Source organism: Haliotis cracherodii, unplaced genomic scaffold (assembly GCF_022045235.1).
Source record: "Haliotis cracherodii isolate W230 unplaced genomic scaffold, xgHalCrac1.p SCAF_3, whole genome shotgun sequence".
Lineage (NCBI taxonomy): Eukaryota > Metazoa > Mollusca > Gastropoda > Lepetellida > Haliotidae > Haliotis > Haliotis cracherodii.
The window spans coordinates 25,892,941-25,910,194 of record NW_027266286.1 but is presented as its reverse complement, the minus strand read 5'-3'; the positions used below and the strand labels follow the sequence as shown (position 1 = coordinate 25,910,194).

Here is a 17,254-nt window from a genome sequence, read left to right as displayed (position 1 = left end):
TATAATATGCTAATGTTACGATACTCACGTTAGAATTCGAGCAGTTGACAGTTGGTTTGAAAAACCATTACGATACACATACTTGAATGTGTTAATATCTGTGCTCATGCATGTCCCACTGTTATTTGATCAAATATTATCTTCATTGTTTTGTGCTATGCTTGAAACAGTTGGACAGAAGCAAGGTCCTGATTAGTTGCATTTAAGGCACTGGCCGTGCTGTTGAGTTTAGCCACAAGTTCATTCAGCTCAATGGACGTGGACAGTTTCGTGAGTTGATACTTGACTAAGCCCAGCCCTGTTTGTGCTACGTGAATCTCTGTTTCGACGGCAGTCAGCTCATCAGTAATTTTTCGTTCCCTGTGAACTAATGAAACTTCCGCTACTTCCACTGGTTTACATTACAGAAAGATGTCAAATTGTTTAATCATTTGCATTTTTGGCCCCGAAATTTTGTAAAAGCATCTGAAAAAATTGAGATGTATCATTAGTTAATTTATTCGAAATTATTAGTTTTTATATAAGGTTTTATTTATTACAGATATATAAGTAATATTTATCATTTTCATCCACATGTCTTCCATAAAACATTTTGAAAGCTTTTGCTAAAGGGATTCAATGTTGCAACGCTGATCAACAATTTTGAGCAAGAGTCTCTTTAAAATATATCTTCAGAGAAAGATCATGCTCGATTGTACCTCATAAGTTGTGAAACGTAGACACCAAAGGCTGGATCTGCTTGTGCATAGTCCACATAAAGAGAAAGCTGAGTTTTGGAAGTCATCTCTTGTGGAGCCTTGTGGAGATTTGTTTTGTCACTCTAAACTTTTATGCATTGATCTAAATATGAAACAGACGAGGCAGCTTCACTGGTCTCTTTTACTTTTAGCTCAGGATGGTGAATCATAGGAAAAAAAAAATAATATTGAACGATAGAAGATCATCGCTATATATCTAAAGCACTCGTAAGTTACACTTCATGACGAAGTGCTCCGTTTTTTATTTTTCCAAGATGTATGCATGAAGAAAAAAGATCACCGAGGAGGGATGCACAATCTTTGCCCTTGATCGTAAGGGTGCATACTTCATGTCCAAAAGTATTATCTCCAAATCTAACAGATATGTTATCTATGAGGAGGTCTATCTTAATTTTCGAAACTGTTTTTGTAGGAAATTTCAGATGACATCTGCTGTCATTTTTGACAATTTGTCCTGAACCTCTGAAGATAAATATGTAACTGTACCTAAAGTCAACACATTTAGTGATCAATTCCGCTTGGAAATGTTATGTGTGTGTGTACAAGTTGGAACATCAAGTGTTTTGACATAATTGAACTTGGTTATTTTCTGACATTACAGTTGGTTGCTTGGTTGGTTTGTTGTTTAACGCCGCACACATGGGTTGCTGAAGCCCTTTTTTACCCCGGATTCTTCACGGGTCTCTGACATTACAGAAATTCAAGCAATTCCTTTGAGTTTTTGAAAATCAACGTGGTTTTAATTCCATTTGTCTCAAATACTTTCTGTGAATATAAACAGGGGTTGTATATTTGGTGTTCCCAGTAATATCTCTCGCTTTGTGCGGATTTTTATTGATGTTTGTAATCCAGTACTATGATGAATTGTCATGTCCAACAAACGAAAAGGACATAAAGTGGCCTACATACTGTTTTATTCCTCGGAATGTGACATAAGCTTACGAACGAGGAGGACATTACGCGTATAATATGTTTATGGTTTTAGTGTGGAAGATATGTTTGACGAATAGTTTAGATTACTGGTTTCGGGTACATTAATCAGCTGGAAAATATAAGTGATTCCAAGGAACGTTCACCATGAAGGTGAGGTGAGGTGCGGTGAGGTTTAACGTCGCGTTCAAGATTGTTGCACTTAGATTAAACGACGTGCATGTACGCGCGTGCATGCGTACATATGCTGGTGTGTGTGTGTGTGTGTGTGTGTGGCCGCTTGTAGTAATCTGGACTAATGCCGATAATATCGTGCCTGCCCGATGAGAAACCATGCCGCACTTTAACGCGAATACCTCTCAGACACAGTCCACTGACTCCGAGCCGACCCGTTCTTGTGTTAGCCCCTTAACGCCAAGCTAACAACAAGTACCATCTCTCATGACAAATATCGCCACAACCCAGAAGTTAGTCGACTTCTTGTTAATAAGAATGTGTATGAAGAAAAGTATGAACCAGAACATCAAGCGATGTCGAGCTTCGATGTCGAGTTTGATGGCACGCCATCAGCACCATCGCTCGTGGTAACCACCAGATCTCTTAAATCAACTCTTGAGACATGCATAAAAGTCCCCACAAGTACACCATCATTGTATGTGACATCCGCAGGACAATACAAAAACCTTCATGTTGGTTTAATGTTGTACAGTCTAAAAAAGGTTACTGGCTCCACACGAATATATTCTTTGCGGTGACTCATATGTACATTGAAAAAATTAACAATAGTTTTTAATTGTTTTAATTGTTATCCACAATTAATATCAAAACACAAGACTTCGAATATTCGAATAGCGAATTTCTGTACAAGCATTTCATGTGAAGTATCCAATTCAAATCCAAGATGGCTGTTATTGACGGTTTACAGCTCATGTTAGGTCAGTAACAACCATTTTAGATTATTATTGACGGTATTCATATTGGGTCAGTAGTTCTGTTCTCTGATTGGTCAATCTCGACTTGAGGCATGATAATATTACATATTGTTCGAGCTTATGTATCATCGATCCTGCTGGAGTTCACCCTGAGATTGACTTTCTGGGGCGATATTTGATTTACAGAGCTTTGTTACTTATGAACATAGATAATACGTTCATCACTGAGGGCCGTATTATGTAACTTATCAAACCAACAGCGAATCTAAGAACCATCCCGCAACTGTGTGTGGATTAATCTATTGCTTCACGAGAATATAAGGTGCCTAAATATATGTCATTGTGGTCAGTATCAGGTATAATACTGAGCCAGATCCATATTAAAATGAATATGCAGAACATTTGTAATCTAAACAATCTCAGAAGCTATGAAGACATTTATAGGTACTTGGAGATATAATGAACCACTAAAGTCGAATAACTTGTATTCCACTTGAGATATGTTAGTGTGTTACACTAAGTATATGTTGCTGTGCAAGTATCGCTAATTGGCTAATTTTACTGGTAATGGGGGATCGGGTTAGTAATTGCATCACGATGCTATACTTCGTACTTTTCAGTTTTACAATGACAGGGGCCCACGTGCCTTCAGACCAGTGGAAATCTGATGAGATTCTAACTGTGGGCCTGTAGAAGTGCCCCGCCGTAGCTGGAGTAGTCTCCCTCGATCAGTGCCGTTCCCGCGTCTCTAATGTACCATGTCTGGTCCCCCACATCCAGATACACCACCGTCAGGATCACGGTGTCATCTTCATTCTTCTCAGACGAGGGGTTCTCGCCCCATGCTCGGGCGATCCTTTCCACCCCCTTGTACAGCGAGATGCCCAGAGAGTCGGAGTAGTCATATGCTACCATGTTGGCCCACAGTATGTATGTCCCGGCGAGGGGAGCAGTGAAGACGCCTGTCGTCGCGTTGAAGCCACCCCCGTGGTTGTACTGAACATCGTCGAACTTGATGACCGTGTTTAATGCAGGTCTAATCTGGGCAGACAGTCGAACTTCGTATGCAGCGACTGAAGAAAAGAGAGAATGCTTGATTAATACTACTTGTGAGTGACCTTGTTAAGGCCACATTTGTGAGGTGAGATGAGGTGAATACGAAAGCAGAAAACTATTTCCAATGCCCTTCAGAAAATTAGAGATAACACACAAAACTGAAGCCTTCATATCCCAAACATGACAAGCCCGGCGGTACGCAATGAACACAGGCGTGTGGGTATACAAAATTCAACTCAAATCCACAAACAACCACACTCATACTTAAGTTGGATGGATTCACATCCTAATGTGGATTCCCGTTAATGCTTACAAAAAACTCTCAACCAATATTTACTTGCCACGTCACTGTTTCGGGATTGAGTCTCCATTGCTGTGGTGTTCGGCAGTGAGTCCTTACAACCCTTGGTGGTTGTTAAGAAAAGTTTATTATCTTTGGAAACACCATAATACAGACATCCCCAGCAAACCAAATAAGTATTTGGTGGTTAATAATAGAAACGAAATATATATATGTCATCAAACAAAAACCACATGAGAATCACATTGTTTTATGTTATGTGAGGGTCAAGTGAACGAGTGAAACTAGTAAATATGGATTCCACATCAGTGCTGGACCGTGTGAAGTGAGTGTGACGCAACACAGACACAATATTGACGTATAGATATACAGAGACTTTTGCTTCCATAGTTGTATGAACACCAAAGTCCATGCCATCCTGACTCTTTTTCCAGACACGCTTTCCAATGTAAACAATACATTTTAAATAAATATAACCACTTATGATGATAACAAAGACAGTTTCACTTTCGTATGTGTAACATAATGATATAACCATACTCAAGTTAGAATTCGTGTAGTTGACAGCTGGTAAGAAAAATCATTTCCAAACACACACATCAAATAATAATAATATATATGCTAATGCAAGCTCCACTAGTATTATATTTAATATTACCTTCATTGTTCTGTGCTATGCTTGAAACTGTTTGTTTGACAGAAGCAAGGTCCTGATTCGTGACATTTAAGGCACTGGCAGTACTGTGGAGTTTAGTCACAAGGTCTTTCAGCTCGATGGACGTGGGCAGTTTACTCAGTTGAAACTTGACTACGCCCAGCTCTGCTTGTGCTGCGTGGAGCTCTGTTTTGACGGTGTTCAGTTCAGCAGTTGCTCCCTGTGACGAAACGTACGTACACTACCATTGGAGTGACTGTCTTAATTTACAGAGGGATTTTCAAGTAGATTATTCATGTATCCTGACAATGGGTAAACGTATCGGACAAACTACTTTAGATTTTGATCATATATTAATTAAACTCTGATAAAATCAATACAATGTATCATAAATATTTTTCATTCATATCAATTGCAAGAGACAATGATAATAAGTTGGACGGACCTCTTATTCGAACCCGTCGTCATATTTATTGACGCCCAGCGAATATGGACCAGACCAACTGGTGTTTGATAGCACGACCACAATCCATGCCTTTTGCGTATGCTATCACACAATTTTCAAGTTTAAACACCAATGTTAGTCTATTGTAGATTCCGACTATATCATAAGCAAGTGTTTATGAATCCCTATCGAACAGTGATGACACCAGGCCCATTGAGGTCAGCCCGTCCTGTGGCACCCTTCATACACATGATAAGGCAAAGTGATTATTCGCCTGGAAAAAGAACACGGGAACATTTATTCAAGTCAAAATTGGAAATTGCATCAGATATCAGTTGTCTCTGATGCGTTAATTTTGGAAATATCTACCATAAGTCTGGAGCTGCTGGAATATTGCTTGATATAAAGGGAAAGTTGTCTATTGAAATGTTGAAGTCATCTTTCTTGTCATTTAGTCCCACAGATAGTGTTTTGTCATCTTGCATCTTTATGCGTACATCTAAATATGAAACAAATAAGGCTGTGTACCCGGTCTCTTCTTTTTCCAGCTCAGGCTGGTGACGTATCAGCAATATCAAATCATTGATGTTTCTGAAGCTTTTGTGCTATTATTTTCATATGCTTAATGCTCTCAATAGTACTGTCGAACCCATTCGACAGGCGCAAAGTCGAGAAGGACATCGCCAAATGAAACTCGCTATAACTGTTTAACGAGTAGGCTCTGCGTATATTTTAAGTATGGTATGCAAAAATGTCAACAAACACTGCAAATAATGACAGATATTGGATGATCCGCAAAATCTGAAATGATATATATTAGAGGTAAACCAATCAACAGAAAAATAATGCAGTTTACGAAAAATAATCAAAATACTTGCAATTTTAGCTACCATTTCTGATACTGGTAGCATGTACCGCATGACACATCGAGGCGAAATAAGTTGGTAAGCTATCATAAACAAAATTACTGATCTGGATAGCAGTCTTCACTCCTATTTGCTTTTGTATTCATTCGTGCTTGCTGCTGGTGCGTAACATCAAATTTGTAAGTCTAAATCCGAAACCGTAAAGGATTCCACGCTTGATGATTTGAAAATTATTTTCTGAAAACGACAACAGCTGAGAGCGATGTAACATATTGATATGCCATAATAATAACAACATGATATTGTTATTGGTCTGTCATTGCCCCAACCTTCAGAACGGATGAAACTAGGTACACGTCGACTGGAGGAATGTAGGGCCTAAGTGATTTTGTACCCAAAACAAAATTGTACCCGAGTACTTGATGATTTTGTACCAAAGAAAACTTAACTAAGTCTGTATGATTATATATATCTTTTCATGTTCATTGCAAACAATTAATGAGCTGACATTTCATCAAGTTAACAAAATGACTTACCTAAATGTACGTGGTCCTTGAGTGAAGTCAGTCAAATTGATGGATTGTGATAGGAAAGTAATACATTCTTGTCACTGAACAAGAGGTCAGTAAATTTGTAAACCGTAAGTTAATTGTAGTTTTTGACAGAAAGTGATAATAAATTTACTTTTTCATACAAAAAGTATTGTGTGTCCTTGAAACTACAAAACTGTAATGCAAATTGATTTTGGGTACAAAAGCACATACCGCTTCGATAAAAACTCTCAAGAAATTTTACATTCCAAAAGCACATTTCAAATGGATTTCGTGGAACGATTGGGAAAAAATATTTCTAATCAGTGAAATTCCTTTTCACATTTTAAAACAAGTATTTACGTAAGTATATACGTTTACGTAACCAAACTCAGGTAGACGGCTCATGTTTTGTCCTAAAAGTAAAAAAAACCACTTAATAGTATGGACACATCAGAAATGAGGGCTTTTAAAGTTATAATTCTATCTAACTTGTCTATCAAAGAAAAATACTTATGAAATTCTTTTAAAATAATTTATGACACTGAAAATTTCAAGCACTAAATAGGAGATTATTTAAGGAAAGACAAATGTGTTTTATTTTATTGCAAATAGTTTTGTTTTTTGCAATTCTTGTTTCAGGGCAAGGGCACTTCTAAACACACCAACTGACCTTGTGATGCACCAGCTGATGAAGTTGTGATTGCATACAAGGGAAAAAAACAGGTTTGCGGGAGAACATGTATGTGAAAATAAACCTCATAAGGTGATAAAAAGTCAGGAGGTGTGGCACACAGGATAAAATACATCTGACAAGGGTATTCATGTTTACAGGGACATTTCTTTTCACTCCACCCATAAGGCTGAGACACATATAGAACATGATAAGGACCTATACTGACTGGACATTCAGAAACCCATCAAATGATCTGCAAGCTAAAGTTGAAAGAAACAGATCAGCAAGAAAAATTATTTGTGCCTATGAGGATGCCTACTAATGTCTTACAAAGGTTATCTTTGAGCATGTCCATTTTGAATCAACACATAAACCTATATTTTATTAAATAAGGATTTGAACATACATAAAATGGATTGGAATCAATATAAAAATGCAAAGGGAAGAATTCAACAAAACATATTGACAATCAAACTCTTTGCTGGAAGAGTATTGGTCTAGGCTGCATTTATACACCAGAATTGGGCTTAACATGGACACATTTGGGATATCGAACCCGCGCCCTCGATGTGACGAGTGAACGCCTCATAACCAAAAGACTCTCCCGCTTATAACCCTCAAGACCCTTAATTGTGCTACCTTCAGTTGAGACTGTGTGGCCACCATCTGTGTTGTTGTTGATGTCTGGTCTGCCTGAAGTTTCTGTACCAACTGTTCCAGCAGGGTCACATGGCTCACTAAGTTAGCAATATCTGTCTCCCCACCGGGATTTGTCAGAGGTGCGATGAGACCAAATGCACGAGAGGACAAGAGAAACCCAAGAACAATATGTCTTAACATCATGGCATTCAGTGATAATGTGGCCAACGGTTCTGTACTGAAGACTGTAGACTATCATCAGGACAAAAATAAATGACCTGTTTGTTCCAGATGATAAGATTTAGCAGAGTGAAATCTGCACCAATCCTACGGGAGAATATAGCGTGATAAGAAGATGCCAACAAATTAAATATCTCTTATCAAAAACAGGTTATGTAACATATGGTCAAAAGTGTCTGTGTTCAGTATCAAGAAAACACATCTCAACTTCGTTGGTGCTGCGATTACCACCATTATTCAGGTCGAATCCATGTCTATATCTAGAAGTACATGTAAGTGCAGTTAAAGTACAGATTAGGCTCTTGTCCATCGTGCAGATGTTACAGAACACGTGTGTCTACAAATTGCCCTATATACATGGCCAGCTGTGTATGCTAGCGTTTGTGTCAGCACTCTCATGTCCTAATTTTGTACTGTCTATCTTTAGATATCTTTGGCTTAATATAAATGTAATAGCGAGAGTGTGTGTGTGTGTGTGTGTGTGTGTGTGTGTGTGTGTGTGTGTGTGTGTGTGTGTGTGTGTGTGTGTGTGTGTGTGTGTGTGTGTGTGTGTGAGTGAATATTGCTTTGCATCCGTCAGTATCATTCCATAGTATCTTGTACAATATGAGCTTCCCAAACGTCTTTTTTTATGAATCACTATCAAATAATGATGATACCAGGTGTTCGCGAACCAGTGGTTGACATCAGGCAAACTATGGTGAACAGCCATGTTTCGTTAGGACACACAATCAGCCTGATGACATTCGACACAGGTATGGGGTACTGGTGTTATTCTGCTCCAGATTCCCCGAGGACAATACTGTTGTCACATCATGGTTAAACAAAACTTTTATGAATGTAACATCAATGTTTTGTCTGTCAGAATATGCTTTGGTTGTTGCTGTCATTTGATCGCGGTGTTAAAACAAAGTCACGTGAGTTTTCTAAACCTATCAGCAGTGTTATTAGCATATTCGCTAAATGAATGGTTTTTACCTTACAGAAATTAATTGCAAATTAACCACGAAAGGATACCATGAGAGGAATTCTTTTCTTAAGGTCCGGGGTTCGATCCCCGGCCGCGTCTTACCAAAAGACGTTAAAAGATGGTACTTGTTGTTACCCTGTCTGGCGCTCGGCATTAAAGGGCTAAAACAAGGAGTGGTCGGCTCGGGGTCAGTATACTGTGTCTGAGTGGGGTATTCATGTTAAACTGCGGCATGGTATCTCAGTGAGCTAGCACATAAATTGGCATCAGTCCGAATTAGTACAAGCAGCCACACACACACATTCCTGCACATCGCCATATAAGTGAAATAATCTTGCACGCGACGTTAAACCTAATTTCACCTCACCTCATATACTGTTTTATTTCTTGGAATGCGGAAGAAGCTGAAGTTTAAGTGTATTACAAGAGCAATGTATGCATTTTGGGTGGAAGAAAGTTATTTATATGTGTTTGATACCTGTTGTATGTAATTGCAATGTTCTTGATGTCATGAATGTACATCGGCTTGAAAGTATTACCCAAGGAATATTAACGACAATCGATTTCACATTTTTATTAAAAATATACATCCTTAATACTGTTTAACACTTCAATCTAGCAGACAAGTCTGTCTGGTTCATTCGACATATTCGTATCTGACAGACATCGCAGCTCCATTCATAAGAAGGCGTGTGTGTATCGAAGTGCTACTTTAGAAAGTTCTAGTAATTTACCTATTGTTATCTACGAACAAACAAATCAAGTAATAATCATTACAAAATACATTCTAATCTATGGATGTAACTGTGTTACTAGGAAGTTCAAAGCATTAAACTTTTGTAAATTTCTCTTCAGTCTCATCTTCAACATTATGTGAAATACATGTTCATGAGAATGGTTTGTTTTACGTACATTGTAACAGGGGTGAGCAACACATGAATCCTTTCATGTCGGAACGGTATTTCCAAGACATGTTGTTCTATCGAATGGGACTATTTCTAACTTTCATGAGTGGTCTGAAGCATCTGATCTATTATGTTGGTCTGTCATCTCTACTCACACATCTCATCTAAAGATCTCGTTACCAAAATAAATCTAAAATCAGATGACAATTTCTCTATGTAAGGCCTTGTTCTCATCAAGCATTTTCCGTTTAGTCTCAGTAGGCATACAATTTCATTCAAATTCATCAGCAGACATGGCGGAAAATCTTATTCAAGGGCAAATAACTTAAAAGTATAAGTTTGAAATTTCCAGAATAAATATTAAATGAGTTATTTACGAGACAAATCCCGTCATGAATAATGATGAACAAAGCTAAGAGGCAAAAGAAAGTAAAGGCTGATATTGTTCATTTTTTATAACCATTTAATAGTTAATGGACAGTAAACTTTTTTACTAGAATCGTCCAAGTACAGATAAAAAATCAACAAAACACAAAACGCGTTACCGTACAGCTGACGTTATGAAAACTGTGTAAAATATGTTTTCTGCTCGTAGCAGGAAATGCACGTGCTGAAATCGGGTATAAATTGGCTTAAATGAAGCTTTAGTATCACATCTAAGAAAAGCACACACATAATATGGCCAGATTGACTTCGGTGCACAGAGAGAAGGCAATTTGTATGGCACAAATGGCTGCTACGCAAGTCCATATTTTCCAAAACGTTTGGATATACCCTACTGACGGTAGAGAAATTTGTAACGACACAGGCAGACGGGAGGGACCCAAGACAGACCGCAAAGTTGTAGACCACGTGTCATAACAGCTCAAGAAGACCGCTATATTCGCACGATATATCTCCGGAAAGGTGAGTGTGTGAGTGTGGTTTTACGCCGCTTTTAGCAATAATCCAGCAATATCACGGCGGGGGACACCAGAAATGTCAACTCCGGAACAGATTCGTCACGTCAACGTCAATAACTAAGATCTACAGGATTCCGAGCATATCGTCCTTTCCGAAGCATGGCTTTGACTCAACAGTGTCGACATGACAGACTACGCTGGGCAGGACAAATCCATCGATGGCAAGTTCAAAACTGTCAATGTCGGTTTTGTTTATTATGTGACGGTAGACAGAGAGTTTACAGACGTCGGGGAGAACGTTAACATTTGGCACGAGAGTGCGATCGAGAAGTGCATCCATACGGCCGTAGAAGCGTCATGGTATGAGGCGACATTTGTGGCAACGAGAAGACGCGCTAAGTGATAATTCAGGGCAATATGAATGCCTATCAGTGCAGGCATCAAGTTTGGCAACCAGTCGCACTCCCTTTCTTACAGAATCAGTCAAAGGGGATAATTCTTCAGAACGATAACGCCAGACCCCATCCTCGCAGAGTGACACAAGATGTTCAAAATCATGATCAGCACAATGTCAATGTTCTTCCCTGGACTGCATGTTCCCTGGCTATGAATCCGATAGAACATCTGTGGGATCAACTTCGCAGACGAATTCGTTGTCGTTCCCAAGTTCCAAAGAGCAGACAAGAGATGGAACAAGCACTGAGAGAAGAATGGCAGCGAAGACCAAATCACGTCATCCTATGCTTGACGTCATCCATGAGAAGATGTGTTGATGCGTGTACTAATGCAGCGGGAGCTCACACACATTATTAGTGCTAAGATTGATTCATAAAATAACGATTAGATGCGTCCAGTTCACATGTTGGAGAAATGTCAATTTCCTTTGCCCCACGTGCGTTTAAGTTCTTATTTTATCTTGGGGATGTTGGGAATACCACCATGCCTGTCTAAATGACGAACATCCAGGAATAATATGCTAAAATTTCTTTGACACAAAAATGTTTTGTTTTCGATATTTTATCCATATTTGAAACCCGACCTATACTTTCTTTTGACCCCGAGTTTATATTTCATCTGAACTTTTAATGATCAACAAGGTTGAATTACACATTTCAGTTTAGAATTATTACAACTGTATGATACTATGTGAAATATTGTTGTTTCTTGGAAATCGGAGTTGCTGAATATTGTTATTCCTTCTTGCATTCTTCGTCAAACGATGCCAGCATGTCTGGCGAGGGCATAAAAAATTCCCTTCGTGTCCTGCAGTAGTCTCTCTGGAGTGTCATACGCCTCAACAATCCCTTTGTTCAGCACCAATATTCTGTAAAAAATAAGAATATTCTAATTGTCCGTCCAAAATAGTTAGTCAACTTAAATGAGACAGTTCCTTATATATCCTTGAGATAAATTAAAAGGGCTTCAGCCTGAGGCTTATACCCTACCCTGACCCTTTCACATCCAAACCATCCATCAAAGTCATGTTTGACTGAGCATTCATAGGGAACAGTATATCCAATCGTATATAATTTATCAGATGAATACAATACTTATATAGTTAGTTATTATTTACTGAAAACATTCCAGATGGTATAATATACTCCCAATCTGTTAACCTGTGACTACACACAACTGCCCATGTCTCTGGACAAGATGGTAATTTGGCATGTAATATTACTTTGTTGTGGAACAAAACATTACACATGACACACTATCAGGATTATTTTCGCAAACTGTATCAGATTGATTCAGTGGAGGGTCCTTGTTTGCAATATTACTGACCTGTCGTAATCCATGACCGTGTTGAGTCTGTGGGCGATGGTCAGCACCGTGCACTCCTTGAACTCTGATCTGATTGTCTGCTGGATCAGGTCATCTGTTTCCATGTCAACGGCTGCTGTTGCCTCGTCCAGTACCAAAATTTTGGATTTTCGTAGAAGAGTCCTTGCAAGGCAAAGAAGCTGCCTCTGTCCAATACTAGAACGATAGATACAAAATAGAAGACAAGCTAAGTTGTCTCGCCTCCAAACTTATCATGCAACTATTTTGCATCTCAGTCGAGTCCACGGAAGATATGTGACTTAGGGCACCTTGTGTTTCGCGAGACTTGGCGAAAAAATATTGAGTGGTCGCTGACTCGACTAATATCCCTCATGGCGTTGATCTTTCCCTTTCCTCACTGGATTACCAGGTCTAAATCGTTATTTTCAGTTCGTCGTTGGAACTAGTTTGAAACTTCTTGAATGTTGTGTTGAATTTGGTTGTTGTTTGAAGCTGCACTCAACACTATTCCAGGTATATTACTGTGGCCATATAAACAACCTTGACCAGATAAACCAGCAATTGCAACCATAAGCAACGTCCAACGACTCTCGGCACAGGAACTCGATGATAGCGTGTCTGGCATAATAACAAAAAGGGGAAATTATGACCTCAGTAAACGTTTCTGATTAGTCTACATTTACTGATCATGAGTTAAGCCTGTGTAGCGCAGTAATTCCTGGCCACATTTTTCTTGTTTACCTCGGCGGCGAAGCTTAGGGTTGAGATTTGATGGTTGTTTTATAATATATACGAGGTAAGGTGACAATAGATGAACACGATTGTGTAAGCTATAGTTTGTCTAGCAAGTGCCAATAGGTTGAAATAAGTGACATTCATATTTAAGCAATATCGAGCTGTGATTCGAACCGAGTGTGAAATCTTGAATAAGGACCAAGATGGCGGGTGTAACTCCTTGTCTATATGTATGAGGGTGTGATTTTTTTTCTATACAAATATATTATGCCAGACACGCTATCACCGAGTCCCTATGGCTCTCGGGGAAGCATAGGTTTGTTTTTTTTAACTTATTCTGGCTAAAAATCCTCATCGGTTATACATTCACTCACTCATTATTGTATCGTACCTGAAGTTCTTGCCCCCCTCCTGACATTTGTAGAGAAGTTGACCAGGTAGAGACTTGACCAGTGTGTGAAGGTGGGCGTGTCTCAGAGCAGTCCAGATCTCCTGGTCATCGTAAGCCTCGATTGGATCAAGGTTCACACGAAGTGTTTCCGAAAATAGCATCGGATCCTACAGTAATAGGAAACGGAATTGTGATCTAAATTTCAATCTTTTGAAAAACAAACAAGTGTCCATGTGAAACCAATTACTACACTGCCGGGCAAAAGAAGCTATACACACATTTACAAAAATGAATTCTCTTGCTGATTTTTAGGAAATGACATGGTGAATTCCAACCAGTGCACTGCAGGTTGCGATGAAATTAAATCATCTATATTTGGACAACGTTTGGACGGTTATTTGTCAAATCTATGTGTTTTGAACACCTATTTTGAACTACTCAAGACTATGGGTATTATAATGTTGAACTTGAGTAATATTTGTTACACTTATAACTACCTGTGACCACTTTTCATAATGTTCTAAGATTGCGGAGCTTTGTACCCTGTATTGTTACGCGTTGCAAGAGAACACCGTTTTCTAAGCGTTGCTTAAGCGCTCGGTTCCACACTAGGTTTATCTCCCAAATGACGAGAAATAATTATTCCATTTATTTGAATCACAGTTGTTTTTTTAACCTTAAGTGTGAGGTGTTTCGGCGAATGTCTTCAGCTATATCAACGTTTTCACAACGTTTCTTCTTTTTGGTGAAGTCCAATTGTGAAGTGTGTAATTTCCTTTGTCCAGCGTGTGTTTTTTTTTGCGGTACCAGATAGACACTTCGTTTGAAAGTAAATCATTAGAAACATTATCAATACGGAATTGTAGTTAGATGTATATACATTTGCTAAGCATTGCAATGGTCACCTGTGGGATTATCGTCAACCTTGACCTGACCTCGGAGAGCTGGACATCGGCGATGTTTATGTCGTCAATGACGATAGCGCCCTCTACAGGATCGATGAGACGGAAAAGGGAGAGCATCATGGACGATTTACCTGCCCCTGTCCTTCCAACGACTCCCACCTGCAAAATAATCCACAAAGTAGAATGTCTCAATCAGCACAGATATCAGTCTTCCAAGGAACAATAAACTTGTGACTAGTGCTTTGTGTACTAGTGGAAACGTTGCTTCTGTAACCGAATGAAGAGTTAGACACCCTAATTATAATGGTTACATTGCTCGCTCATCACACACTCTCCACACAGATACACCGTGTAAAAGTAAAAATTATAATTAGTGTTCTCCATTGAGATAAGGCTGGAATAAAACATCGTAAAACCATTCTCATTCTTCCTTTTTAACGAACCGATTAATTTACGGACTGACTGTCTCAATCAACACCATTATTTTAATTACAGTTGCAAACAATGTTCTTGTCCCACCGACCGCCTCCGTGGCCTAGTGGCGAGAACTTCTGCCCAGAGACAGAGAGCGGAAGGTCGGCGTTTCGATTCCCGAATACGACATACCAAAATATCTTAAAAGATGGTACGTGTCAGTATACAGTATCTGAATGGAGTATTCGTGTTATAACTGCGGTCTCAGTGGGCTAGGGCTATACACCGAAATTAGTCCGGACTACAAACACACACACTGACACACACGTTAATAAATCGCCTCACCCCACCTCACCTCACCTCACCTCACCTCACCTCACCTCACCTCACTTCACTTCACCTCACCTCACCTCACCTCACCTCACCTCGGTTAAACTAACCTTCTCTCCTGGTTTGACTGATAGATTGATGTCATGCAGCGCCAGCTGTAAACCAGACCGGTACCTTAGAGAAAAGTTCCGATATCGTATGTCTCCCTGGTTCGGCCATGTCGGAGGGATGCTCTGACCCCCGTTAAAGCAGTCTACCTGACAACAGAACAAAGAATGAAGAAAGCGGCATTGTTCCTTCGTACAGCAAACACCCGTTAGTCCGGAAACCAATCCTTTAGGGCAACTTTAATAAGTACATGTACGTCTTTGTATATTGAACCAAACAAATATGAATATTTGAGGTACATTTTTGTAGTGAAGACTGAACACACAATCTCATACACTGTAAATATATGTCCTAAATATTTATGACCCCTAATTCCTTTTGGTCGGTATAAATAGAAAGCCACACCACCCCAAACTAATAAGTCCATTAATAATGCGCTAGATTCTATTCACCAAGTGGATGCTTCATTGTCCAGATAAGTATTACACCTGGAGTACACAACCATACTAGAAGGATTAAGGTCGCATTACAATCTCATCGCGACAGGTACCAATTTAATTCTGTGTGAACTTGTGCATACTTCAAACCAAGTTTATGGTGACACCACATGTACCTTTTGGTTCAGTGTCACGCCGAAGACCCGCATTCGATTCCCGACACTGGGTACAATGTGTGAGGCCCATTTCTGGTGTCCCCCGCCGTGATATTGCTGGAATATTGCTAAAAGTGGCGTAAAACCATACTCACTCACTATGGTTCAGTGTGATCTTCTTATGGATGTTGCTCGTATCAAATCGTATACCTGATTTCTTTTGACCATGATGCAAGTTATTGGACGGGTTACATGTCTCTCAGTGCGCTGATTGCAATTTAAAACAATACTATTACATTGTGATCTAAGAATTATTTACGTAACGGAGTACGACGAGCGAACTCCACTGATTTACAAGATTACTTTCAATCTCAAATATCTTACAACATCCTGATAAAGGAACGTCTTACATTTTGAAGTATTGTAACTAAAAGCAGATAGAACATTTTACCAAATACTAGCGTTTCGCTTGTCATGTACGACCAGTTAAAGGTCTGATGGAGAATAGGTTACCACTACTTTAACACTAAAATAGTTATATCACAGTGTGGCAGCCAGGTAAATGATGACATGCCTGTAATTGGATAGTTTATACCGTAACACAGGGATCTTAGCTTGACCAACGTACCTCTGTTTCCATGGAAACATACTCCATTATCTTTTCAACGGAAACACTCATGAGATCAAGTTTTGTGCTTCTAATGATAAACATCCGGAGATCATTGCTTGTCTGGAAAAATATCAAAAAATATTTATATCTTTAGCATGTAGGTGTGAAAATTTATAATCACTGGGTCTACATGAAATATCAGATGATAATATTGACAACTTGAACGTTGAGAAAATCAAAATATTATCGATATCACTAAAACTCCTGGAACAAATGCCACGAAGAAAAGGTTAAGGCAGCTCCATGTTCATCTTATTTATCTTTTGATACTGACCAGAGAGCAAGCTGTTACCTCACATTTAAAACCTGTGTCCATCAAAGCTCTATATTATCTTACTACTCTCGCTCTAATACATCGCTCCATCTCTCCCTAGTTTCAACATATCCGCACTATTTCTACACAGTTTCATCACATTCACCTCATCTCCCTAGTTTCACCATATCCGCACTATTTCTACAGTTTCATCACATTCACAATATCCACACTTTTTCAACACAGTTTCATCATTTTCACCTCATCCC

General features: G+C 39.1%; 2 protein-coding genes across 3 annotated transcripts in view; both read right to left on the bottom strand.

Annotated features, from left to right (window-relative positions):
- Positions 1-2,538: 2,538 nt before the first annotated feature.
- LOC139474358 (uncharacterized) lies at positions 2,539-8,032 on the bottom strand. The gene is made up of 3 exons (XM_071257344.1): positions 7,789-8,032; positions 4,636-4,852; positions 2,539-3,693 (listed from the first exon to the last, which is right to left on the bottom strand). The coding sequence occupies exons 1-3, from the start codon at positions 7,990-7,992 to the stop codon at positions 3,296-3,298; spliced, it is 819 nt and encodes a 272-aa protein (XP_071113445.1). The 5' UTR covers positions 7,993-8,032; the 3' UTR covers positions 2,539-3,295.
- Positions 8,033-9,594: 1,562 nt separating this feature from the next.
- Positions 9,595-17,254, bottom strand: part of LOC139474646 (multidrug resistance-associated protein 1-like) — a 32,896-nt gene continuing 25,236 nt past the window's right edge. For both annotated transcript variants that reach the window (XM_071257741.1, XM_071257742.1), the window contains exons 21-26: positions 16,691-16,792; positions 15,473-15,619; positions 14,619-14,777; positions 13,714-13,880; positions 12,588-12,782; positions 9,595-12,129 (exon numbers count right to left, since the gene is read on the bottom strand). In XM_071257741.1, coding sequence (XP_071113842.1) covers positions 12,018-12,129; positions 12,588-12,782; positions 13,714-13,880; positions 14,619-14,777; positions 15,473-15,619; positions 16,691-16,792 — 882 coding nt within the window. In that variant the 3' untranslated portion in view covers positions 9,595-12,017. The remainder of the gene's footprint in view (positions 12,130-12,587; positions 12,783-13,713; positions 13,881-14,618; positions 14,778-15,472; positions 15,620-16,690; positions 16,793-17,254) is intronic.